The sequence below is a fragment of the Bufo gargarizans genome, chromosome 2 (genome assembly GCF_014858855.1).
Source record: "Bufo gargarizans isolate SCDJY-AF-19 chromosome 2, ASM1485885v1, whole genome shotgun sequence".
NCBI lineage: Eukaryota > Metazoa > Chordata > Amphibia > Anura > Bufonidae > Bufo > Bufo gargarizans.
The window spans coordinates 92,240,673-92,266,493 of record NC_058081.1 but is presented as its reverse complement, the minus strand read 5'-3'; the positions used below and the strand labels follow the sequence as shown (position 1 = coordinate 92,266,493).

Genomic DNA, 25,821 nt, shown 5'->3' with positions numbered 1-25,821 from the left:
TTGCCAAAGAGCACATTGACTGGCCTAAAGAGACATTTTGTGGACTGATGAAAGTAAGATTGTTCTTTTCGGGTCTAGTGGCCGGAGACAGTTTGTCAGATGACCCCCAAACACTGAATTCAAGCCACAGTACACTGAAGACAGTGAAGCATGGTGGCACAAGCATCATGATATAGGGATGTTTCTCATACTACAGTGTTGGGCCTATTTATCGCATACCAGGGATCATGGATCAGTTTGAATACATCAGAATACTTGAAGAGGTCATGCTGACATATGCTGAAGAGGAAATGCCCATGAAATAGGTGTTCCAACAAGACAACGACCCCAAACACACCAGTAAACGTGCAACATCTTGGTTCCAGACCAACAAGATTGATGTTATGGAGTGGTCAGCCCAATTCCCGGATCTTAATCAAATAGAAAACTTGTATGTGACATCAAAAATGTAGTTTCTGAGGCAAAACCAAGAAATAGAGAAGAACTGTGGAATGTAGTCCATCCTGGGCTGGAATACCTGTTCACAGGTGCCAGAAGTAGTGATGAGAGGGAGGTGCCATATTCGATTTCGCAATATTTCGCGAATATTCGATTAAATATTCGTGTTATATTCGTCGAAATCGAATATTCGTAATTATTCCAATTATCGCGAATAATATGCGATTTAATTAATCGCGTATTGCGATTTTTTTCTTTTAATAGTATAAGGCAACGTTCCTATGACTAATTGACTATGGCTAGGCTAATATGTGTATTTTACGAAATTTCGTAATATTGCTCTAACTTCTTCTTTTAGAATATTACGAATATTCTAAAAGACGAAGTTAGAGCAATATTACGAAATTTCGTAAAATACACATATAGATTGTAATTTAGCTAATATAGTGCTATAATCCTTTTTTTTCTCAATTTTTTTTGCCTCTTCTGAACTTAAGTTTTGTAAAATATGTACACTATTAAAAAAATTACTATAGCAGTATATTAGCTAAATTACAATCTATATGTGTATTTTACGAATATTCTTAATATTGCTCTAACTTCGTCTTTTAGAATATTCGTAATATTGCTCTAACTTCGTCTTTTAGAATATTCGTAATATTGCTCTAACTTCGTCTTTTAGAATATTACGAATATTCTAAAAGACGAAGTTAGAGCAATATTAAGAATATACGTAAAAAGTTGAAATCGCAATTCGATTATTATAACTTGAATTAATCGGATTGCGATTTCAACTTAGCTAAGTTAGCACTGCTATATTCCATATTAAGCTAGAATTAACGAATATGGAATATAGCAGTGTTAAGTTGAAATCGCAATTCGATTATTATAACTTGAATTAATTGGATTGCGATTTCAACTTAGCACTGCTATATTCCATATTAGGCTAGAATTAACAAATATGGAATATAGCAGTGTTAGGTTGAAATCGCAATTCGATTATTATAACTTGAATTAATCGGATTGCGATTTCAACGTAATTCTCAAATCCGACAGTACGTTCTAGTATATGGAGACGTTCCCATGGTGATGGGGACGCTCCATGAGCACGGAAGTCGGCAGAAGCGGCAACGGGCACTGACTGGAGCAGCCAGGAAGCCAGGAATCCTAAGGACAGGTAAGAACAACTTTAGGGAAGTGGGAAAGAAAAAATATAACAATAAAAAAAAAAAATATTCAATTTCGCGAATATATAGAACAATATTCTAAATATTCGCGAAATCTCGAAGTTGCAATGTTCGAGAGAAAAATTTGCAATTCGAATATTCGCGCTCAACACTAGCCAGAAGTTGGTTGACTCCATGCAACACAGATGTACAGCAGATCTCAGAAACCATGGTTATACAACTAAATATTAGTTATGTGATTCAAAGGAAAGCAAAATCTTCAATCATTTTTCAGTTTATGTAGTAAATGTTTGAGTTTGTAAAGAAGAATACAAACGCTGCTATGTTTTTGAACAGTCTAATATTCACAGAGGAACAACACAAATTTGATATATTATTCTTCATGTTTTGATTTGGAATAAAATGAGTAGTTTTCCCAATGCATTTGTGTGTATGGAAATAAAATCTATTAGAAGGATTTTGAGCTTTATTCATTTTAAACATACTGCTATTATTTTTAACACAACTGTAGATAGATTAGGATAGTGTCTCCTTCAAGGCTTTCCTGAAGACAAAGACGTATCACTTACCTATAGCTAATGAAGCATTACATGTCATTAAAAATTTTGTATAGCCACTGAGCTATTCAATAAAATGTATCTGTATAGTGCCACCTGCTGTTTATTTGTTTCATTATCTCTTGTCCACCTCACTGAGGTGGTGGCACGCGTTCAGTTTAAACCTTTAACTGCCCCCAGCCAGAAGAAAGCTGTAGCAGAAAGAACATACCCCCTGAGAATGGAAATGACCCCTGAGCTGCCAGCCTGCCGAAGAGCAGAACAATTGGGCAATGAACAGAGAAATCTCTCTGGATCCATGTGAGGTAGGGCAGGTTCTAGCTTTGTTAGAAAGAGGTTGTTGTGTACTATATGATGTCTAGCTGTTTACTGAAGAATTAAAGCCTATGTACATGTTTCGGGGCAATTATTTTATTATTATTACATTGTACTCATTATTACAAATATAGAGCCCTTTTTTCTGTACAGAGCGGATATGCCCTTTTAGCAGGATCTAAATTTTCTCTCTCCTCCGTCAGCCAGCTACTCTGACGGCTCCTTATCTCTGCTCTCTGACCTTATAAACACACATTATATCTCATTTCTTATCTTACTGATAAGAATGTGGCTTAAATAAGAGTTTATGATTTCTTAGAGATAAGGCTTATTAGATGGCGCAAATTGAAAGCAAAAAGCACGCTTCACGCAGCTAGACAAACGGTTAATCCTTTGTGACAGAACAGCTCAATATTTTTAATAAAGACCAATTGAAAAAATGATTTTTACCCCAAAATGAGTAAAATGAAATCATAAAAAAATTGCCTCTGAAGGCATACATAGTCTTTAAATTGAAGCACATCATTTACAGTTCTCAGCATTCAAAGGACTGGCAGATGTTACACTAATGTACTTTTCCCAGTTCTTACAAGTGACATGGATAAAGGGTGGTTAATAGGCAGTAATAATAATAAAGCAATCTACCTTACACTGTACTTCTCCAGCTGACTTGGACATAAACATCCAGGCTCTCTTGTGGCACTGTAACCTTAGGATGGACCCTAAACGTCAGACTAGGCACTGCACCTTTTTTGTCGTACTTACAACTTAGGGACAGTGTCCCTTGCGGGATATGGATATTTTATGCAGGCAATCAAACTCTTTTTTTTACGTGTATCCAGGCAGCAGAAGACAACTCCTGAACACGACAATAGAGACACAGTGGTCCTTTTCAGACAGCAATTCTCCAAAGTACTTTTCACTACATCTCCTATGTTACAATTCATGCGTGCTACCTAGAGATAATCAAATCTATTGTAAACTAATTGGATTCGAAATTCGAGGGCTATCCAAATGTGAAATTTTGGTGGTTTGATTTGGGTATATTTTGGGAAGGAGGGAGGAAAATGAGTCCTAGTTGAAACTTTCAGGCTAGTTGGAGCAGCGTTGCATCAAGTAGAATCGGTTTGGACCCAAATTCAGCTAAATCAAACCGAATCAAATTTTAAGCGATTTTCTCATCATCTCTGCGACCATTAAATGTTTCCCACAAAGCATGGGACTTTGTTCCAAACTTGGATGTATACCAACCAAAGTTCTTGCATATGTGTGATAAGTGCCCTCTGAGATAAAGGGATCATACCCACAACCGTTGGCTGTTTTGCGGTCTGCAAAACATGGATACTGGCCATGTACCTTCTGCAATTTGCAAAATAGAAAGGCCGGCCCCTAATAGAACAGTCCTATCATTGTCCATAATGTAGACAAGATTAGGACATGTTCTATTTTTTTGCAGAGCGGCCATGCGGACATATGGAAACAAAATGCACGCAAATTAAATTTAGTTTTTTATGCAGACCCATTGAAGTAAGTGGATCTGCACATCGGGCGCAAAAGAAAAACAGCATGGAAACTAACAAAATAAAGTATGTGTGCATGAGCCCTAAAAAGGATCCTTCACACAGTCTATTGTGCTTTCATGTCTCTGGAGGCAATGGGCCATAAAGCTGTATAATATGAAGTATGGTGTTTTTGGAGAAAGGCATGTGGCAAGACAATGTGGGCGTTCTGCACCATGGCGATGGCTGCCAGAAATGACAAATCTTGGTGCCATTTCCGCACGCTGTAGTTGGGCACATCACTAGTGGGAACGATAAATGGTCCAGTCATGTTTCTCGTCTACAAAGAAATGTCAAATGCTAAATTGTTTATCTCTGGTAATAACATATTGCCAATGCATCCAGCAGAATGCAGCCTGCCTTGTGTCTAAAGGAATTAAACTGTGTATTCATCAGAAGAGTGTGCCTGGCCGTGTTCCCCTTTTAGTAACATAATCAGTCAGTACAAGCTCTTAGTGGTTGCCACACAAGCAGTATCTGAAGTTACCGGCCAAGTCCAGTAAAGTGCTGGACAACTGGATGTTATTGTGAGAAGATTTACTTTTATAACTACTGTCCATATATTACTACCCTCTGTGTGAATGGTAAGATTAGCACCACACATGGTATCCAGGTTCAATGATAGGTCTATGCAAAGGATTACAAAGGTCATAGTAGTTTCCCAAGATTGCCAGAATCACGGTCACACTGCCCCCCATGACCACCTTTGCATGCCTTAACTGAGAGATGAGGTAGGATTTTCTATCCTAGGATATCTGTCAGCAGTTTTGACCATGCTAAACTGCTAATAACACTATTTGGAAAATGGGAAGAGCAGCACAAAGATTTCTTTTCTTGAGCTTTAATTACCAGGAGTAGTGAAAATATTTAGTTTGATTCTGCTCCTGCCAGTACATTGGTGGTGGAGTTTCAATGTGAAGTGCTGTCTGCATTGAGCTGCTTCACAGCCCCTCCCCTCTCCTCTGAGTGACAGGTGAAGAGTCCAACCAGAAGACAACTACAGTTGTCACTCAGATCACAGGGGGGGTGCTAAAAAAGAAGTTCAATGCAGAAAACAGAGAGCACTTCACTTTTCCATTGTAAATTTTCGCTTGTCACTCCCAGTCTTCCCAGAACCATAACTTTTTTATTTTTCTGTTTACATAACCTTATGAGGGCTTGTTTTTTGCAGGACAAGTTGTTCTTTCTAATGGTGTGAAACCATTTTGAAGGGTGTGTGACTTATTGATCACTTTTTATAAAAAATTTTGGTGGAGGGGAACTAACCAAAAATGGCGAATTGTCCATTTTTAATTTTTATTTCCGTTACGCCATGCGTCGTATGGGATGAATATTGTTATATATTAATAGTATATTGTTTTCGGACGTGATAATGCCCATGAAGTGTGTTTTTTTTCATTGCTTATGTATTTAGATTTTGGGAAAAAGGAGTTGAACTTTTATATTTTTTATATTTTTAAAATATTTTATTTTTCTTTACTTTTTTTTAAGTACTGTAATTCTGGGTGACTATAACTGGCAATCATTAGATTGCCCATTCTGTTCTATGATGGCTTTAAAGCCATTATAGAATATACCATTTACTATATACCAATACAGTGCTGCTATCTGCTATCTACTAGTGATAGTTATCGGAGCCTGCTTGAGGATCCGAGCTGTTACTAGCAAATAACAGGTTCCCTGATCTACGCTGAGGAACGCTGTTACAGGCGCGGGAGCATGCAGCTGCCATGTCCGCACTGCTCAGATGCCATGGTCACTTTGGACCACGGCATCTGAGGGGTTAAATGGCTGATTGCGTATATCTGCCTTGGGTCTCTGCTGTTTTTAAAGAGAAGAAACCCAGCCAGAGGTTGCCAAGGGATCTAAATCTGTCAGATTAAAACCTCATATTCACACTACCTCTGATGCTAAACGCTCTCCCCAGCCCTTACCTAATGCTGTTTAGCATGGTTAAAATTTCTGAAAGATTCCTTTTAAATCCATTGGGATAGACCACAGCTTTTATTTGCAACAAGGACCTTGCACTAAAAGAGTAACAAATGTGAGTTCACATCAAGATGCCAGATCTATCCGCACACAGTGGTCGTGACAAAGTTTAAAACACTATCGCTACCACTACACTAAAAAAAATACAGAAAAAAAACTTTTACACAAAATAATAGACATCACCTTAAAAGCTTTATCCTTCAGTGTTTTTACCTTGTGATATATCTTATTTCCATAGGTACCAAGTGTCTGTTTTTTGCCTGATCTACGTACTGCCTTTGCTGGTGATAGGGTGTGCATACACCTTCATTGGTATGACTCTGTGGGCCAGTGAGATCCCTGGAGACTCATCAGACCGATACCACGAACAGGTGGTAGCAAAACGCAAGGTGAGTGATGAAACTACTCTTTGCCAGTATTTAAAGCAGCATTCCCTTATAGCGTCCATACACCGTGCAGCCTGGCCGCGGTAATCACCTTGGGACTACCGCTAATGGCTGGGCTGTACTTTTACTTACAGCTTAAGCAGTAGGTGTCCTGCTGGTTTAGGGAGAAAAACTGACCTCCTTTTCTAATCACAGACAATTATTTTATGTAAAGGGAAGTCGCTTTAAAAGCATAATTGCCGTTAAAGGGTAATAAGAAGGGATGAGCAAACTTGATATTTTCAAGTTCGGGTTTGGCGGCAATTCCGTAATAGATTTCATTATCACGGAATATAACGTAATTCTATGACGGAATGCACCACGGAAGCCTTTGAGAGGCAATCCATTTTGCATTCCATCATAATAGACGTCTATGGGAAGCATAACAGAACCGTCCGGTTTCCGTTTTGCGGGAGTCCTGTCCTGCATAATGGCAACCGGATGGATCAGTTATGCTGCCCATAGATTTCTATTATGACGGAATGCAAAACGGATTGCCTCTTGAGGGCTTCCATGGTGCATTCCATCATAGAATTACGTTATATTCCGTGATAACGGAATTCATAACAGAATTGCCACCGAATCCAAACACCGAACCCGAACTTGAAAACATCAAGTTCGCTCATCTGTAGTAATAAGCTTCAGAGCGAGCTGAGCATCAGAGTTTCACCATCCATGAGCGCCAGCCACTCCTGCCCTCCCGAGGGTGATGATTGACGTTCCTGTTCGAAGTAGGCAGCAAGTCAACAGGGGCAGTGAAGATTCTGGTGCTCCTGATTATGAGGACTCCTGAGCTTGTCCTGAGGATTTTAAGAAAATAATTGGGTAAAAAAAATATTGCGTCCCTTTATTTCAATTCGGATCTCTTTCACTAGCTTATGCTGCCCTCAGATAGGGCACCGTAATATATGAGTATATAGCCTATCTTTCTGCAACGTATTTGCAGATTGTTTTGCTTTTGAGAAATCCTCCAAGCAAAACTGATACATTCTGTTATTTCCAGTCCACGGATGAGGGGTGGAGCATGACACAGAGATCATCTCTTTGTCATGCAGCACCCCTCAGTCCCTGCACTTCACATAATGCTGTTCCAAACTCCGCAGCTTGCTGGGACCACTGTTGTAGACCATTGAATCTTACTAACAAATGCTCACTGTTTGATCTTCTATCTAATTGCTCTCTTCTGTTCCCATCAGGTGGTGAAGATGATGATCGTGGTAGTTTGCACATTTGCAGTTTGCTGGTTGCCGTATCATATCTACTTTCTTCTGCAAACCCTCAGTTACACAAATCAGAAATTCTACCAGCAACTTTACCTGGGCATTATGTGGCTTGCGATGAGCTCCACCATGTACAACCCCATAATTTACTGTTGTCTGAATGACAGGTGAGGCACCCATTGTGATGACCAGAACATATGTTATCTTACAACAGGGCGATGCTTAAAGGGATTCTGCCACCACCGTTACTGAGGGTGATGCCAGCACAGGAATTCAGTGCGCACAAGCTCTTACATTAGATGATGTTGCATATGCACAAGATTTAACTACTGCTGCGCAGGGTGATGTCCGCACATCAAGAAGAATACATGATGAGGGGAGGATCGGGGCTCACTAAGGCTGGGCTTCACAACCGATAAGTAACGTCCCTTGGGCTCTTTTCTAAGCTCATTACAATATTTATAAAATCATTTATATTGCATATACAGGTTTGCTTACAGAGCCCTCTAGGAGACCTACATCGCCATATAAGCAATTAGATACGCTCAATGGTGGTGACAGAATCTCTTTAATGTCACAGTGACATACTGCTAAAATATATGAGTATAAGTGGGATACATACAGTATGTTATTGGCAAGGGCACTGATGGTTCAGTGCAGAGGATGGGAGTGGTAATGATAAGGTGTTGGGTCACGGAAGTTAGTAATGTAAAGTGACAGTGACATATATGATTATGGGTAAACGCATAGTGGACGGTGGTAACAAACAGCCTGTTTAATAAAACACTGTTGGATTTTATTTTTAAATTTAAAAATGGTCCAAAAATCCTTTCTTAGTGGCAGATGCCTTCTCCTCTGTCTTATGACCGGTAAAATGGTGGTCACCATATTGAGAGATTTGCTGGAATAAATCTTAAAGAATTTCGATTTGGCTGGAATTAACATTTCTGGAACATTTACTATAAAACATAGCAATGTGGAGAAATGAGTGTCCTGCCGTCATTCTGTTATCAATCAGCACATAATACTATACTGTAACTGTAATAAAGGGTTGTAGAGGGCATATTGTAAGGTAACAAGCTATACAGTATATATATATATATAAAAGAGGAAGTTTGTTGGTTTGTTCTTCATAGGGACCTACATGCCTTGATGGATCTCAACGAAATTTGGTACATATACTCTTTATGATCCAATTTAAATACAGGGGGGTTCTCAAGTCCATCTGTCAAGGTTCTGGAAGTTTGTAATAAAGTAATTGGTTTCCTATGCAGCGAATATATCTGTAACTGCTGAGGACCTGTTTCTGACTCTGCCTCTCAATCAATAGCAAACAATCACAGCACAGCTTTCATTTTACTATGTCACTTCTTACAATACTGTAGATCTATGTTTATCAACCTGTTGCAAAACTACAACTCCCATCACACCCTGATGTTTGCATGCTGTCTGGCCATGATGGGAGTTGTAGTTTTGCAACAGCTGGAGAAACACAGTAAACATAGTTCTGCAGCCTTGTTAGAAGCACTTTTGCATATCTCACAATTTTAAAAGCAAAAACAAAGAGGGACAATAGCAGCAGCACCCCATAGTGTCTCCTACACAGTCATTATACCCCTATAGCTCCTCCTACACAGCAGTTATGCCGCCATTGTTCTCCCTGAGCTGAGGTCTCCCTTGTTCACTATTGTATTCAACTTTCTCTTTGTCCTCAGGATACAGAAAATTGAAATCCGAACATACCTCAGCTGCCCAGGAATTGAGGGCCAGCCACCAAAATCCAGGACTGTCCCTCTAGATCCGGGGCAGACCGGAGATTTGCTTTTGTCAGGGGTGTAGCTATAGGGGGTGCAACACAACGGCTATGTGCTTACCTGCCCCCTGGCCACAAAGCACTGAGGAAAAGGGGGGGGGGGGAGCTGAACTCTTGCACCAGGACCCATAAGCCTGTAGCTACACCCTTGGCTATAGTCAAATTACTGTGCTGTGATTGCTTGATATGGGGAATAAAGAAAGCTGTGCTGTTATTGGTTGCCATGGAAAACAAACAGTATTTTTAAGACAGCATATGCAGGGAGATAAGAGGCAGCCTGAATTGCATAAGAGATGTAAGATGCTACAGGCTCAAAGGTGCAAAAAACTGTCCTAAAATGGGTGCAAAGATGCTTCCTCTGTGAATGGGCACCTGGAGCAGTGGTAGGTTTTGAAAAGTTTGCTGGCATGACCAAAGGATTAGAGCAGATATACACATTCAATAGCTGTTGGCTGTATAATCAGCTATCTCTCCCGACCCCCTTCCTCCGTATATGTGTATTTAATGAGGGGAGAGGAAAAAGCCAGACTTCTGGCATTGGTTTATCCTGGGAGAATGAAAGAATCAGGCAAAAATATTAATTTTGCCCCATCATCTGCCAGGGAAGATGCTCACCATATACATTAAACTGTTGACTAGAGATGAGCGAATCAAAGTTAATGAGCTGGAATTCGATGCGAATTTCAGGAAAATTCCATTTGCACCAAATCCGAATTTCCTCACGCTTCGTGGTAAAGAATCGCGTTTTTTCCTAAAATGGCTGCTGCACGTGTTAGGACATGGAGCAAGGAACTCTGGGAACGAGGGATCACCCACAATGCCATGCCTGCAGCCAATCAGCAGCCAACCAGCCCTATAAATAGCCTTTTTACAGTGTACTTAGTGCAGGGAGAGATGTCAGATAGATTCCAGCAAACCGTTCATGTTATTGGGGTGCAAGTGCTGTTTGATACAGCCATTAACAGGTGTTTTTTTTTACAGGGAAATATTTCTATGTCTTATTTTCCCTTGTTCGGTGCAGTTATATGTTCTAAAGCATTTTTTGGCTTGTATTAATCGTAAAAAAGGGCTTATTAGCCGTTGTGTGGTGAAGTGAGAAAATTACAGCCTTTTTTGGAGTGTATTTGTGGCCCAAAAATATATATTTGCCATTCAGCGGTGCAGTTATATGTTCTAAAGCCCTTTTTGGCATGTATTAGTGGCACAAAAATATATATTTGCCGTTCAGTGGTGCACTTATATGTTCTAAAGCCTTTTGTGGCGTGTATAAGTGGAAAAAAGTAAGGACATATTTGCCGTTCAGCGGTGCAGTTATATATTCTAAAGCCTTCTTTGGCATGTGTTAGTGGGGGAAAAATGGGCTTATTAGCCGTTGTGTGGTGAAGGGAGAAAATTACAGACTTTTTTGGGGTGTTTTAATTTCCTTTTTATTTATTTATTTGATCTAACAGTATTTCAGACAGAGAAGTGCCAGGCCCTGCACAGGGGAGTGGCAGAGGCCTAAATTTTTTCTGGCGCAGGCATAGGTCGCAGCAGAGTAAGGAGGCGTGGCAGCAGGGGTCACTTCCAGAGGCCTGAGCTCCCAGTGTCAGCTAGCGATCGTGTCTTGACCAGCAACCCAGTGGTTCTTGAATGGTTGATTCGGTCATCCACTTTGTCCCAAGTGACATCAGACACCCTCAGCCAAGAGTCGGTGGGTTTGTCAGACACAAACCTTAGTTGGCATGGCCCAGGAGCAGGCCCTGTGCTCTCACCTGTCCTCAACCTGCCTCTGTCCTTTTCTGTTCCTTCAGCCAGATAAGTATTATATGCTGTGTGCTCAGCTCCACTATACAGTGAGGACGAGCTACTAGAGGACAGTAAGCAGCTACTTGCCAGCCAAGATGTGGAGGAGAAAACCGCCACTTCCTCCAGTAGGCGGGCAAGTAGTGATGAGGAGAGTGGCGTGGGAGCTGGTGTTGTGAGCGGTCAGGCTCCTGACCCAGAGACCATTAAGGAGGACATTAGTGATGTGCAGTCAGTATTCAATGATGATGATATAGCTGATCGCACTTGGGAGCCAGGTGAATTCTGGGCTTTATCATCATCGGGAGAAGAGGGTGGCATCTTGCCCGTGAGGCAGTGGTGAAGCCAGCAAGTCGCTAGCGTGGCCAGGAGTCAGCAGGGTGGAAGCAGTGGAAGGTTGGGAGCCAAACATGCCTGGGATAGACCACCCGCTTCGCACCCTACCTGCCCGGAAAGTAGTGGTGCAGGGGTTCACGGAAGCAGCGGCGGTAGCAGCCAGTGCGCAGTGTTGGGGGTAAAATCACCTACTCGGCAGAATGACAGTTGTTTGTTAAGCTGACGGAGGAGGTGAACATGGCCATTTGTAGAATCTGTGGGCAGAAGGTGAACCATGGCCAGAGTGTCAATGTTGGCACCACAGCCCTGCGTCAACATATGCAGCGTCATCATAAAGTGGCCTGGGAGAACCATAGCTCTGATGTGGTGGTCCAGCATGCCGCAGCAACCGCTGCATCACCCAGTGGCACGCACCCGATTTCAGGCAGTCAAGGCTCTACCACCTCAGCCGAAGGGAGCTGTCTGTCCTTACCATCATCTGCTGGTCCTGATGCTCCTGCTCCTCCTCCTACTCCTCATCAGTCATTCCGTCAGCAATCGATCACCAAAGCGATTGCCAAGAGACAACAGTATGCGTGCACTCATCCAACGGTGCAGAAGCTGGATGTGCTCCTAGCCAAGTTGCTGGTGCTGCAGTCCCTCCCTTTCCAAGTGGTGGACTCTGCACCTTTCAGAAAACTGATGGCTTGTGCCGAGCTGAGGTGGAGAGTCCCAAGCCGTCATTTCTTTGCCAAAAAGGCAGTACTATCCCTGCAAATGTATGTAGAACAGAAGGTGGGCCAGTCCTTGAGCCAGTCGTGTCTGCCAAAGTGCACAGCAGTGCTGACGTGTGGAGCTGTAACTACGGTCAGGGACAATACATGTCCTTTACCCACTGGGTGAATGTGGTTCCTGCACAGCCACTCCAGCAACTTGGCCAAGTGATGCCACTTCTGCCTCTACGTTCTCACGCCGTTGGTCCTGTGACAATGTCCGCCTCTGCCTCCTTATCCTCTACCGTGTCCTCAGCCTCCACTGCAGGGACAATTTACAGTGCCCTTCCAGCATACAACATGTGCAGGGCACGGTGGTGTCACGCTGTTCTGCACCTCGTTTTCCTGGGAGAATGGAGCCACACAGGGAAAAAACTGCTCCGTGTCCTTCATCAAGAAATTGAATCCACGACAATTTTAAATCGGAATCATGGTGACCGACAACGGGAAGAACATGGTGTCGGCACTGCGACAAGGAGGGCTGAGCCACACGCCCTGCATGGCACACATGTTCAATCTGGTTGTCAAGCCGTTCCTGAAGTCTTCCACCCATCTGCAAGACATCCTAAATATGGCAAGAAGACTTTGCGTGCACTTCCACTATTTGTACACCGCAAAGCACACCCTTCTTGAGCTGCAGCGGCAGAACGGCATCCCCCAACATAGGCTGATATGCGACATTTCCACCCGTTGGAATTCCACCCTCCATATGTTGGACCAACAGAGAAAGGCCATAAACGATTTCTTGAGGACTCCGATGTCAGCCAGTGGCAGCTCATGTGTGACACCTGCCTTTTGCTCAGGCCGTTTGAGGAGGCCACGTTATTTGTCAGTCACCAGGACTACGGGATGAACAACGTCATTCCACTGCTTTATGTCCTGGAACAGATGCTGGTAAATCTGGCTGTCAGGGAAATGGAGACATGGAGCCTAGATCTCATGGCCACATGGGCCTTGAGAGGGCTGAACTGGAGGAGGATGAGGACATTGGAGCACAAGCAATGTGTAGCAAAATAGATGGTTTTTATACACAGGTGACAGGAGAGGAGGAGCAGGAGCAGCCAGAGGAGCTACAGGGCGATAAGGAAGACGAGGCAGAGGACCCAGACACACCATGGCAGTATGCAGTGGAGATAGAGGCAGGAGTCCCTCCGAGTCACTTGTACAAATGGCATGATGCATGCTCACTTGCTTGCATAGTGACAGACGAATTGTCAGCATTCGGCAGAGGGATGACTTCTGTCTCTCCACCTTGTTGGAACCTCGCTACCGGTCCAAAACGGGGGCCTTTTTTACATCTGCTGAGAGGGAGGACAAAATGAACTACTCTAGAGACATCCTATGTAGTTAGTTGGCCGCTGCCTATCTGCGCCATCGTCCATCCTCTCGGAGATATGACCGGGGGGCTTTCTGTGCTCACGTTCCTCTGCCATGGCTGCTGTGGCAGGGTGGGGGCTTAGGAGCTCCATCAGCAGTAACTTGAGTCTAGAGTCGCTGATGAGCATCTTTTTTCACCTGCCTAGTGAAGAAACTACTCACTAGCAGCAGCTAGACCTGGAGCAGGACCTAAACCAGCAGATGGTGGCATACTTGGACAGCACCCTGCCACCCCACATTGAAGATCCCCTGGACTACTCGGAAGCCAAACTGGATTTGTGGCCGCAACTGGCAGAGTTTGCCCTGGAAAAGCTGTCCTGCCGGGCCAGTAGTGTGGCATCAGAGCGGTATGTTTAGTGCGGCGTGGGCCATAGTTACCCCAAGAAGAACTCGCCTGTCCAAAATGTGGAGAGACTGAACTTTGTCAAGATGAATCAGGTGTGGATCAGCCAGGGTTTCCACCCACCAATGCCTGATGCATCAGACTAAATCATCCATGGTGCCACACCAACACTTTGACAAAAGAGACCAGTTTCTTCTGGCTACCTGCCTCAGCTACTATTCTGATGCTGCCACCCGCCTGATGCCACACATCTGATGCCAAGTGCTCCTTCTTTCACCCAACATCTTCAGCTGGTACTGGTATTGCCACCCACCTCCCTACTCTGTCAACAGGTCACTCTGTGGTCTACTGATGCTGCTGCCACCTCACCACTCAGGCCTCTTGATGCTGCTGCTGCCACCTCCACACTGTCATTGTGCCACCCTGTGGCCTCTTCATGATGCTGCTGCTGCTGCCACAACCTCCACACTCTGTCATTGTACCACTCTGTGGCCTCCTGATGCTGCCGCCACCGCCACACTCTGTCATTGTGCCACTATGTGGACTCCTGATGCTGCTGCTGCCACCTCCACACTATCATTGTACCACCCTGTGGCCTTCTCCTGATGCTGCTGTGGCTACCTCCACACTCTGTCATTGTGCCATTCTGTAGCCTCCTGATGCTGCTTCCACCCCCACACTGTCATTGTGCCACTCTGTCGCCTCCTCCTGATGCTGCTGCCACCTCCAGACTCTGTCATTGGGCCACTCTGTGATCTCCATATGCTGCTTCCATCTCACTACTATGTCATAGGGCCACTCTGTGGACTTCTCATGCTGTTCCCACCCTCCCCACTTCATGACTGGGCTACTATTTTGCCTTTTGGCCTGGCTGACATCATCATTTATTTGACCCTTATTCTGTCAGAAGGAAGGAAAAATTTGATGCACAACGGATCCTGTCTATGTAACAGCTGTAAGGCCTGCATGACATGGTCCCAATCAGGATTGGCTTATGATTTAGTAGCCAAAAGCAGGAGTGGGTACAAAACACAGAAGACAAGCAAATATTCCATTCACGTGTCATCTCTGTTTTGGATTCATTCCTGTTTTTTTTGGCTTTAGCATTACTGATGGATTACTGACCAAATGCTGACCAAGTGAAGGCGGATGTTCCACAGACAGGAACCGTTTTTTGGGGGCTATTGTTCTGACGGATCAGAGGAAGGGCAAAATAATCAGTGACGTCAACACAAACTTACTGCTGACACCCTCTCCACTCTGTCGGGGGGAGGGGGGGCTCTACTTGTAGAAGCGTTTAATAGAACATGTTCTGTAGAAATCTATGTGGAATCAGTGAATTGGTGTAAAAGGAGTGCGCGCTTTCACGCTATAGTAGGATCTTGGGCCTCTGCATGTTTTTTTTTTTATACCTGGTGCTAACATTGACCTGTAAGGCTGAGTACACTTGAGTTATTTGGTCATTTTTTTCCCAGTAACTGCACAAATAAGTGAATTGTGCAGTGATTCTAAGAGCGACACCTGTCATCTACATGTCATACTGACTCACAGTATTGTTTTACTACCACAGCAGAATCCCTATGCGTGTTACTGCAAGGCACAGTGTTCTACACCAAATAGCCATTTTTTACGCAATTCACAACGAATAAATTCGGATCAAACCAAATTTTTGGCCGAATTGAATTTTTTGAAATTCGCTCATCTCTACTGTTGACCAAACCCACCGAGAACAGCAGATTTGGCCAACAATACACTAAAGTTTATAGGGACCTATAAAGGAAAAAAATTAATGATTTCAAAAATGGTAAATGTTTTCTTTACCTCCCCAGTTGGGCCAAAGACAACACTGAGTATTTCTAGAAAATAGCTTTAGAAAATATTTATATAGATAGATGTACATCCGGGCAATGCCAAGTATGTATGCTAGTAATAAATAACAGGGATGGCATTATACAGGCATTTTATACACTATATAAACAATCTCTGTATAAGTCCAAGGATATTAAAATGTAATTGGTGCTGCCGGGCACCTGCTGCCATAGAGAAAATGCATTTAGCTTTGTATCATCCATTACTTCATGCCTTGATGATGTTTTGTTACAGAAGCTGTTCTTATCATGCTCTATTATCAATTCTGCAAAACTTCAAGCTGATTCTGAGAACTTCTGACCTTACACCTAGCCTGGGTTTGATTTTTCTTATCACTGTAACCAGTATTCCCTCAGTAGAATCAACATCCGTAAATTCAAAACTTAGTCGTTTGTCTTAGCAATTTTCTTTTAATATATAAAGCATTTATATCTGGCCCTGGTGCCTTATGGGCCCAAGTGTCCCTCTGTCACATAAGACACCACACATATACAGAGGGATAGCTTGAAGTCCCTAATGAACCATTTGTAGAAGAGCTCCCATTGACCTTGTGCCATTCTTATGTTGAAGAGGGGTCACTGGGCCCACTCAGTCAACAAGGTTCACATGATACCTCTGCATCCCCTATAGCTATGGCCCTGCCAGTATCATACTTGCCAACAGACCCGATTTTGCCAGGACAATCCAAAAAATCTGCCATAATTGGGTGGTGTCTGGGCATCCTGGGCCATTTTGGGGGTGTTCCTGGGTGTTCTAGTAGGTGGGGCTATCAAGATTTTATTTTTTTAAGTTGGTAAGCATGCAGTATATGTGGCAATGGGGCATAGGTAGGTAGGGTACCTATTACATATTTTTCCTTCAGACTTTGGAGTTTCAATTACTATTTTGCTTTAAGTTAATCATTTACAAGTCTCTTGGTTGAAAATAGTTGCCATTATTTGGTAGGTCTTACTTCTAACTTTAATGCATCGTCAGCCTAAATTTATAATAAAAAAAAATGTATTAAAGAGATTGTCAGAGAGGATAAACCCTTTTTCATATGTTGCCTCCCTGATAACCAGTTGATGGTGGATGGCCCTGCACATGCAATATTACTTGTCACCTATTTAAATGAAATGCCAGGCCAGAACAAGAAGTGTCGCATTACCAGAGGCTGATAGATGAGGGATCTCTAACTCATTTAATACAGAAGTAACAATTGGCATACTTACCAAACTGCCCAAAAAAAAACACTACCAAACTATGCCCCTTTTTGGTCAGTTTGTAGAAGTTTTAGACCAAACTCGGGACTGTTGGCAAGTATAGTATGGTGCGTCTTTTGGCTTGAGCTAAAGACCTAAGCAACCCACGAGCAAACCAGATTAGTTGAACTTTGGTTTCTCACCACCAGCCTGTCTCAAATTACTCTGAGGTTAATATACACTCACCTAAAGAATTATTAGGAACACCTGTTCTATTTCTCATTAATGCGATTATCTAGTCAACCAATCACATGGCAGTTGCTTCAATGCATGTAGGGTTGTGGTCCTGGTCAAGACAATCTCCTGAACTCCAAACTGAATGTCAGAATGGGAAAGAAAGGTGGGCTACAACAGCAGAAGACCCCACCGGGTACCACTCATCTCCACTACAAATAGGAAAAAGAGGCTAAAATTTGCACGAGCTCACCAAAATTGGACTGTTATAGACTGGAAAAATGTTGCCTGGTCTGATGAGTCTCGATTTCTGTTGAGACATTCAAATGGTAGAGTCCAAATTTGGCGTAAACAGAATGAGAACATGTATCCATCATGCCTTGTTACCACTGTGCAGGCTGCTGGTGGTGGTGTAATGGTGTGGGGGATGTTTTCTGGGCACACTTTAGGCCCCTTAGTGCCAATTGGCCATCGTTTAAATGCCACGGGCTACCTGAGCATTGTTTCTGACCATGTCCATCCCTTCATGACCACCATGTACCCAACCTCTGATGGCTACTTCCAACAGGATACTAAAATGGCCCCCACAGTCACCAGATCTCAACCCAATAGAGCATATTTGGGATGTGGTGGAACGGGAGCTTTGTGCCCTGGATGTGCATCCCTCAAATCTCCATCAACTGCAAGATGCTATCCTATCAATATGGGCAAACATTTCTAAAGAATGCTATCAGCACCTTGTTGAATCAATGCCACGTAGAATTAAGGCAGTTCTTAAGGCAAAAGGGGGTCCAACACCTTATTAGTATGGTGTTCCTAATAATTCTTTAGGTGAGTGTATACTGACATTAGAAAAGACATTAGAGAAGTAAAAAAAATTCTGAGCCAAATTTATTGTCTTTTTATTATAGATTTTTACTAAAAAATAAATAAATGTAAGTAAACTATATATATTCTATCTTCAGACATCCCGTGAATATCGAGAGAACATTATCACAATGCAATAGAAACCACTCCATGCTTCTATGAATGATTGGCTAGAAGCTATGACTTGTAGTGTACAGTACATAAAATTTAAGTTTACCTTTCTTTATCCTAAGGTTTCGCATAGGCTTTAAGCACGTCTTTCGATGGTGCCCGTTCATCCGTGCGGGTGAGTATGAAGGTCTGGAAATGAAATCTACACGCTACCTTCAAAACCAGAGCAGCATGTACAAAATCAGTCGTATCGAAACCACCGTATCGTCTGTCCTAAGTGCCAACGACGAAGAAGCAGAAGAGAATGGGAAGACCAACAAACGTCTGTCATTGGACCTCACCTCCAATGGTTCTTCTCGCAGTGTCTGTAAGACCATGTCTGACTCCAGCTTCTACTCAAATAATTTATCATAAGTTATGTCTCATCAACACTAGGATATCCCTAGGTGTTCATTCCATGGTTCGAACCTCCGCTAGGCTGCTTAACCCTTACTAAGGGGTTCTATAATTTTCTATCCATCTTTGCCCTGACTACAAGTCAAATCCATTTTGTTTACATTTTCAGGGTCTTTTTTTGTTATTTTCTCATTGAGAAATGTTTACATCCTAGCAAATTTTCCGTCTTTAGAGATTTTTTTAGATTTTAAATATGCCAAACATTCAGGTCTAGGAAATACTGACCATATTATGGCCAGTTGTAACCTGTTTACATTTTCCACACATGCAACAAATCCCAACAGAAAATCTGAAAATTTCAGTAAATTTCCACCTCCCGAATTATCACAAGAGATATTTATTTTGCAGCCTTCTCTTGCTTTTCCTAGACCGAGTGACAACACGTTCATGTGTCATGTGGCCTAGAAGCAACTCAGCCCCATGCAAGTAAATGTGGCTGCACATGATACCAAGCACAGCTGCTATACTATGTACAGCACTGTGCTTGGTGAGCTTCAAAAAGGTCCTCCGGTGCCTTCTCAAAATAGCTAATAAGCAGGGGGTCCAGAGGGTCGGACCCCCACCGATTAGATACTGATGACCTATCCAGAGGAATAGGTCATTACAAAAATCTCAGAAAACCCTTTTTACTCTCCTCCAGAAGGAAGAAAATTGTCTCTCATAAGCCACCTTTAGGTTGCTACCCTGTAAGCCAATGTCCAACCCATTAAAGAGCCTTGGAACAGAGAATTTAGACAAACTATAGACTCCTCCAAAAGAAAGTAACACATCTGTAGAATGCTGTTTTGTGGTTCTTGCTCCTTATCAGTACACAGCAGTGTATTGGTTGGCAGCATGAGAGGTCTTTGATGTAGCTCTCAGGTGGTAATGTTTCTGCTTGCAGACGTCCAGTTGCAGTAGGGTGTCTTATAGGCCGTATGGTGTCTTATAGGCAGTAGGGTGTCTTGTAGGCAATGTTACCTCTCCTACAGGAGGAAGAAAACTTTCTTCCTAAAGGCACCTATTGGCAGCTACCCTGTAGGCCAATGACCACCCCATTAAAGAGTCTTGAAACTTGACTAAGGATTTTAGCCAAACCAGAGACTATTTGTTGACAGCTGTTTTCGGGAGTCAATACAGAGCCAGGTAGTAGTTGGCTAGGGTGATAGGCCTTTGATGTAGCTCTTGGAGAATACTTTCTCCTGCGGAGATCATACTAGGGGAGGGAGACCACATGAAGTTGAGCCATGATAAACCCTGAAGCTGGATAACCACTTTCCTAGGTCTATGAAGTGCACTCATTCTGTTTGTAGGATGTTGCTGATTATCATACTCTAGGCATTAGAATAACTTTACCGCTAATTCTAGATGGCAGATAACACAATACCTATCATTTTACACTTTGCAGGTGTGAAAGTTTAATCCAAAGTTTGCAAAATGTCAGCTAAGATGCAGAGCATGCCAAGCTACTTTTGTGCCAGATGCTATATATCTTCCTACTTACAACATATTGGGATGATTCGTCTCCAGTGACAGAAGTGAGGTCAGCGCAAGGTGTATATAAACACTCTTTAGTGACTGATGTTACAACACACTGTTTAGAAGGAGAGCTTCAGTCCAGATACTAATCGCTGCCTCTCAGCGTTCTTCCCTTTCTGAGTGAATGTCCTGTTTTTCTCTCCGTCAACTAACTTTTAAGGTCAAATTAGCTGTTGTAAAGCACAGAACAAAAATAATAACACTTTATTTTTCAGATACCTATAACGCCATTCATAAAGTCAACTCTCAAAAAGAACTCAAACTAAAAACATAGAATTAAAGATAATTGAACGCCTTACAGAATTTGGTTTGCTTTGTTATTCTGCTTTGTTTATTTTGGTGCATTTAATTGTATTAAAAGTAGACACTACAGTGACCCCTACAGGTTCTAAGACCTATTGGCGTTCTTTGAATTAAATATTTACAGATTAGTTTATAACTTGTAATAACTGAAAGTGAAGTGGAAAAAAGCATACATACCATGGCCCATTAGGATGATCATGAACTGATTTAACACTTCTGTATGAAGGCGAGGTAGATAATATAAGAATGTAAGTTTGCTAACTGATAAAATATGATTTCATATTTTAATGTAGCTTTGTCAATTAAAAGCCAGTCTCTATCTTCCCTACAGCTGGGAGCTGTGTTGGTGGCCACTACTTATACATACTGTAGGACCAGCACATCAGGGAATTAACTTGAGGGGCTCATAAGCCTTCGATTTAATACAGTAGTCAATACATTAAAGTTGCAGAATGAATTCTATTTAAATACAACTTGTTAACTCAGCTGAAGCAAAGTTAGAAACGGCTCTTTATTACCTGCGGCCCCAGACTACTCCAGAGTCCATCCTGGAGTATTGTCACCTGATGGACATGTGTTCTGGACAACTCTCCCTAATTACTATGGGCATGAAATCTGACTGCCATACATTACTGTAGTCTTTACTTTCCAAAAAGGCCACATAGTCTAAATGCATCAAGTAAATTATATATGCGACTAGTAAATATAAAAGAGTTCAATTGTATTAAATTATCGTTAAAGCTGCAAGAATTCTTCTTTAAAGGGGTATTCCCATCTCAGACAATGGGGGCATATCGCTAGAATATGCCCCCATTGTCTGATAGGTGCGGGTCCTACCACTGGGACCCGTACATACAACGAGAACGAAGTGGGGAGCACTGTGGCTGGAGGACCCCGGATTTCCCAGGGTCCGTCCACCACCCAGCGCTGCTCCCATAGAAGTGAATGAGAGCGCACTGCGCATGCGGGGCCTATTCTCCAATTCATTTCTATGGGGCACGGCAATTGCCATTTGCTATTTTCGGTAACCCCATACAAATGAATGGAGAGCGGCTGCGCAGTGCACCCTCCGTTCATATCCCGGCTCTGTTAACATTGTAGGTGTGGGTCCCAACGGTGGGACCCGCACCTATCAGACAATGGGGGCATATTCTAGCGATATGCCACCCTTGTCTGAGATGGGGAAAACCCCTTTAAGGCTAACTGCCCATTAGTATAGTAGCATTGATTATCCCTTTAACTAAATGATATGTTACATTTTAAAAATATCCTCTTAAGTCAAAATAAATGACAAACAGCTGAGAATATACAGGTGAAACTCGAAAAATTTGAATATCGTGCAAAGGTTCATTTATTTCAGTAATGCAACTTAAAATTAGAATATTGCGAAAAGGTTCAATATTCTAGGCTCAAAGTGTCAGACTCTAGTCGGCTAATTAATCCATACCCCCTGCACAAAGGGGACCTGAGATGGTGGCTTTGGGGTTTCATAAGCTATAAGCCATAATCATCCAATTATAACAAATAAAGGCTTGAAATATCTCGCTTTGCATGTAATGAGTCTCTCATATGTTAGTTTCACCTTTTAAGTAGCATTACTGAAATAAATGAACTTTGCACGATATTCTAATTATTCGAGTTTCACCTGCAATTGGGATAACACCAAAATAGGCATGGCAAAGAATATGGGCTGTTGCTATGTACTTTTTATCTATATCCTTACTAGAAAGGAAACCCCCAACAGTGAGGATGCTCCTTTAAAGCAAGATAATACAAAAAACAAAACAAAATGTGCAATATATAATGTGACATCTATTTTATATGTATCAATATAGTCAATATTAATATATTAAAGGGATTATCCAATCCCTATAATGACCCAAAAATGCCCAGGACCCTTGTATAGATTGTACTCACCTGCTCTCCGGCACCTGCATCCCTCCGGATCCCTGCATGACTGCCGCTTCATCTCCCCGTCATGTGAATCAAAATATACGGTGACAGGGGAAGCAGCCAATAGCAGGCCACGCCGATGACCAGCCTCGCTAGCATAGCGGATGTTTTGATCCATGCGACGAGGAGATGCAGTGGTGGTTGTGCAGGGATCGGGAGGAATGCAAGTGCCGGGGAGCAGGTAAGTATGCTCTAGAGGACGGAACCCGGCATTCTGGGGGTCATTATAGGGATTGTATAACCCCTTTAAAGCCTAACGCTGGTATTTTGCTCCCCTATGTCCCACAGTCCAGGAAGCTAAGATATAGGAAGTTATTTGGCAGGATCGTCACAGTAGAGAGCTGCTAGCCCAACAATATAATGGGGCTCATTTACTGAAGACTAGCCTCTCATACACCACACTTAGGAAAAAGTTAATCAGAGTAAGATACACCGCTTAATAAAATTGTTTCCCTTTTTGTCTGCGCCCTAGAAACTGAAATGTACGCCAGCTAATAGATGACATAGAGTTTGGTTATTATTTGTGCCAGATTTCTGTCTTAATTGATTGTAAATGTCCTTGGCCAAGCCTCCTCCTACTAAGATCCATCCACTTTTTTGAAAAGTAGTGAGAGCTGCGAACACAAAAATTAACAAAAGTTTTGTGCAAAATGCCATTTAATCAAAAAATTCTCTACACCAGAAAGCTGTAGTAAATGACCTCTAGTGTCCCTTTGAAGTTAAAAGGTTATATCCATCTCAGACATGAACGGCATATCACTAGGACCTGCTCCGATCTCCAGAATGGACCCTAAAGTGAAGGAGAGCTCACCACTCATGCACTGCCACCTTTCAGTTCATCGCTATGGGACTGCCGGAATTGGCTGAGCCAGCTATTTCTGGATCTCCTATAGCGGTGAGTAGAGGATGGCCACACTTGTGTGGTGCTCTCTCCTTCTTTTCGGAGGCTCTGTTCTGGAGGTAGGAACAGGTCCCAGAGGTGGGACCTGCAACCATCTGACAATGATGGCAAATCCTAGAGACAGTGTTGAGCAAATCAAAGTATCCAAAGTGGACTATGATCCGAATTTCAGGGAAAATTCAATTCTCTGCAAAGCCAAATTTCCTTGTGCTTTGTGGTAACAAATCAATTTTTCCTGAAATGGCGGTTAAAATAAAAATAAAATCACACTCACCTCATCCAATTGAGTGCAAAGATGCCATTGCGACCATCTTGATTGAAGATCCTGCGCGAAATCTCATGCACAGTGATATATAACATCACCATGCTGGCCAGCGTTATGACATCATCAAGCACGATCTTCAATGAAGATGGCCACGGCGGCCTCTTTGCGCTCAAATGGATAGTTTTTTATTTGTTTAACCAATTAGCCCCTGAAAGCCCTAGTTTTTTATCTCCTATGCCGCGATCAGTGATGAACGGGCCATCTGAGGGGTTCGATGACAGGTGGCAGCGCAATCGCCATTCCCCGTCATTGCAACTGCTACATACAAAGAAATGCGCTTTATTATGGAGTAATTCGTCACATAATTTCTTTGTGAAATTCAGAAAAGCAGCCGAATCGAATTTTTGTAAACCGCTTATCTCTACCTAGTGACATCCTAATGTCTGAGATGGGAGTCAAAAATGTACTCTTTTTGTTTTTTACCCTGCTGACCTGCTATTATGTTAGTCAGTGTGAAGTGTTTGCCATACAGCTTCCAAATCTCAGCTTCTTGGACCACTACACGTATGAGTGACCTAAATTTTTGGTTTAGGACAGAATCACGCTTTCATAGCCCTATGATTCAATGCTGTTGTTATGATTTTAGTGTGTAAATTAAGAGTTACTTGACATGTATATTGTGATGGGATTTATCAATTCTGCTGTGTCTCTTTTTTTTTTACTCTAAGTGCCAAATGCTTATTTCTTTAAAGACAAAAAAACACAAAAAAAACAGTATTTACCACCTCCTTGTAGCTTCCATATACTCCACTATCCGCCATCATGGAAGAAACACAGGTTATGAATGATCAAAATATTGAATATTCTTCATAGATATACATGTTACATTCAAAGGACACTGCCTTTTATGACGATTGTTCGCAAATGCTCCATTATAGCCTCTGTGGTTCATATTGTGGCTTTCAATTTTTTTGTGAAAAGATAAATAAATCATATTATGTGGTAGACGTGAAACCTATGATGTCTTCATATGATTACAGTGTTAAACATATTAACAGGGTATTTACTGAATATGAATGTGAACAAATATGTGAATACAAAGATCTTGAGCCACCCCTACCTTCCACTTATGGTGCAATGGAACATTCTGGTAAGGTTTTGGTGAATATGGTGAAATGATGGAACTGTGGTGGAAAGTTCCATCTTAAAGGGAATGTATATAGTCTAGATTGAAGCCATCCAATGGCTATCGCTTTACTTTTTAGTGTGTATAAACCCTTATAATTTAAGGGAATTTAATTTTTTTGGTGTATTTTCTGCAACCTAGCAGCACCCAGGCTTGAGATGTTGTGCAGCCTTCCTGATAAACACAGTATATAACTCTGTAAGTTGTGCTCCATGAGCTGTCATGTAGATGTTGCTGTATATGAGTATGATCTGCCTTTGTTATATCTGTAAAACGCTGTAAATGTTTTCACTGTTCGGACAAAAGCAGTATTTTCACAAATAAACATGTTTCATTACGTGGTCTGTAGTGAAGAATCGTAATGTCGGCGATTAATATGGAGAAAGTCCCTTAAAGGCAATTCTCTAAGGTCATATGCTCTTAAACGCAGGTAAATTACCTGAATTTGCACCCACATATGTTGTGACATCTGTATGTACAGTAGGTTGTTTTGCGACATGTTGCATTTTGTAAACTTGAAACACATCTTGTGATTTTGTCAGTTTTGGATATAAACATTTCTAGATGTATTCTCCAAATATTACACTTACTTTTTACTGGAATGGACGGTAAGAGCAGGTTGTTGGCTCTGGAGATGACATATCTATGGTTAATGAACAAACCCAGTGAATATATGTTTTAAAGGGGTTGTCCAGTTTTTATTTTTCTAAAATCTAACCCCCAGACATCAGGAACCTGTGGAGAAATCCATACCTGCTCCCCACCACTCTGTTCTGGCTTCCTGGCTCCCAGTCTGTCTCCACTGGACTTGTGGTCCCAGTCTGTCAACTCCCTGCACAAATGGAGTCATTTATGCCACTACAGCCAGTGCCTGACCTCAG

General features: G+C 42.2%; 1 protein-coding gene across 7 annotated transcripts in view; it reads left to right on the top strand.

Moving 5' to 3' along the window:
* Positions 1 to 25,821, top strand: part of TACR1 (tachykinin receptor 1) — a 282,790-nt gene that overhangs the window by 245,176 nt on the left and 11,793 nt on the right. For 2 of the 7 annotated variants that reach the window (XM_044279306.1, XM_044279307.1), the window contains exons 3-5: positions 6,284 to 6,434; positions 7,667 to 7,857; positions 18,481 to 18,533. In XM_044279306.1, coding sequence (XP_044135241.1) covers positions 6,284 to 6,434; positions 7,667 to 7,857; positions 18,481 to 18,533 — 395 coding nt within the window. Of the gene's footprint in view, positions 1 to 6,283; positions 6,435 to 7,666; positions 7,858 to 18,480; positions 22,061 to 25,821 lie in introns of those variants that run through there. The other 5 variants (XM_044279302.1, XM_044279305.1, XM_044279308.1 and 2 more) reach the window with 4 other exon arrangements.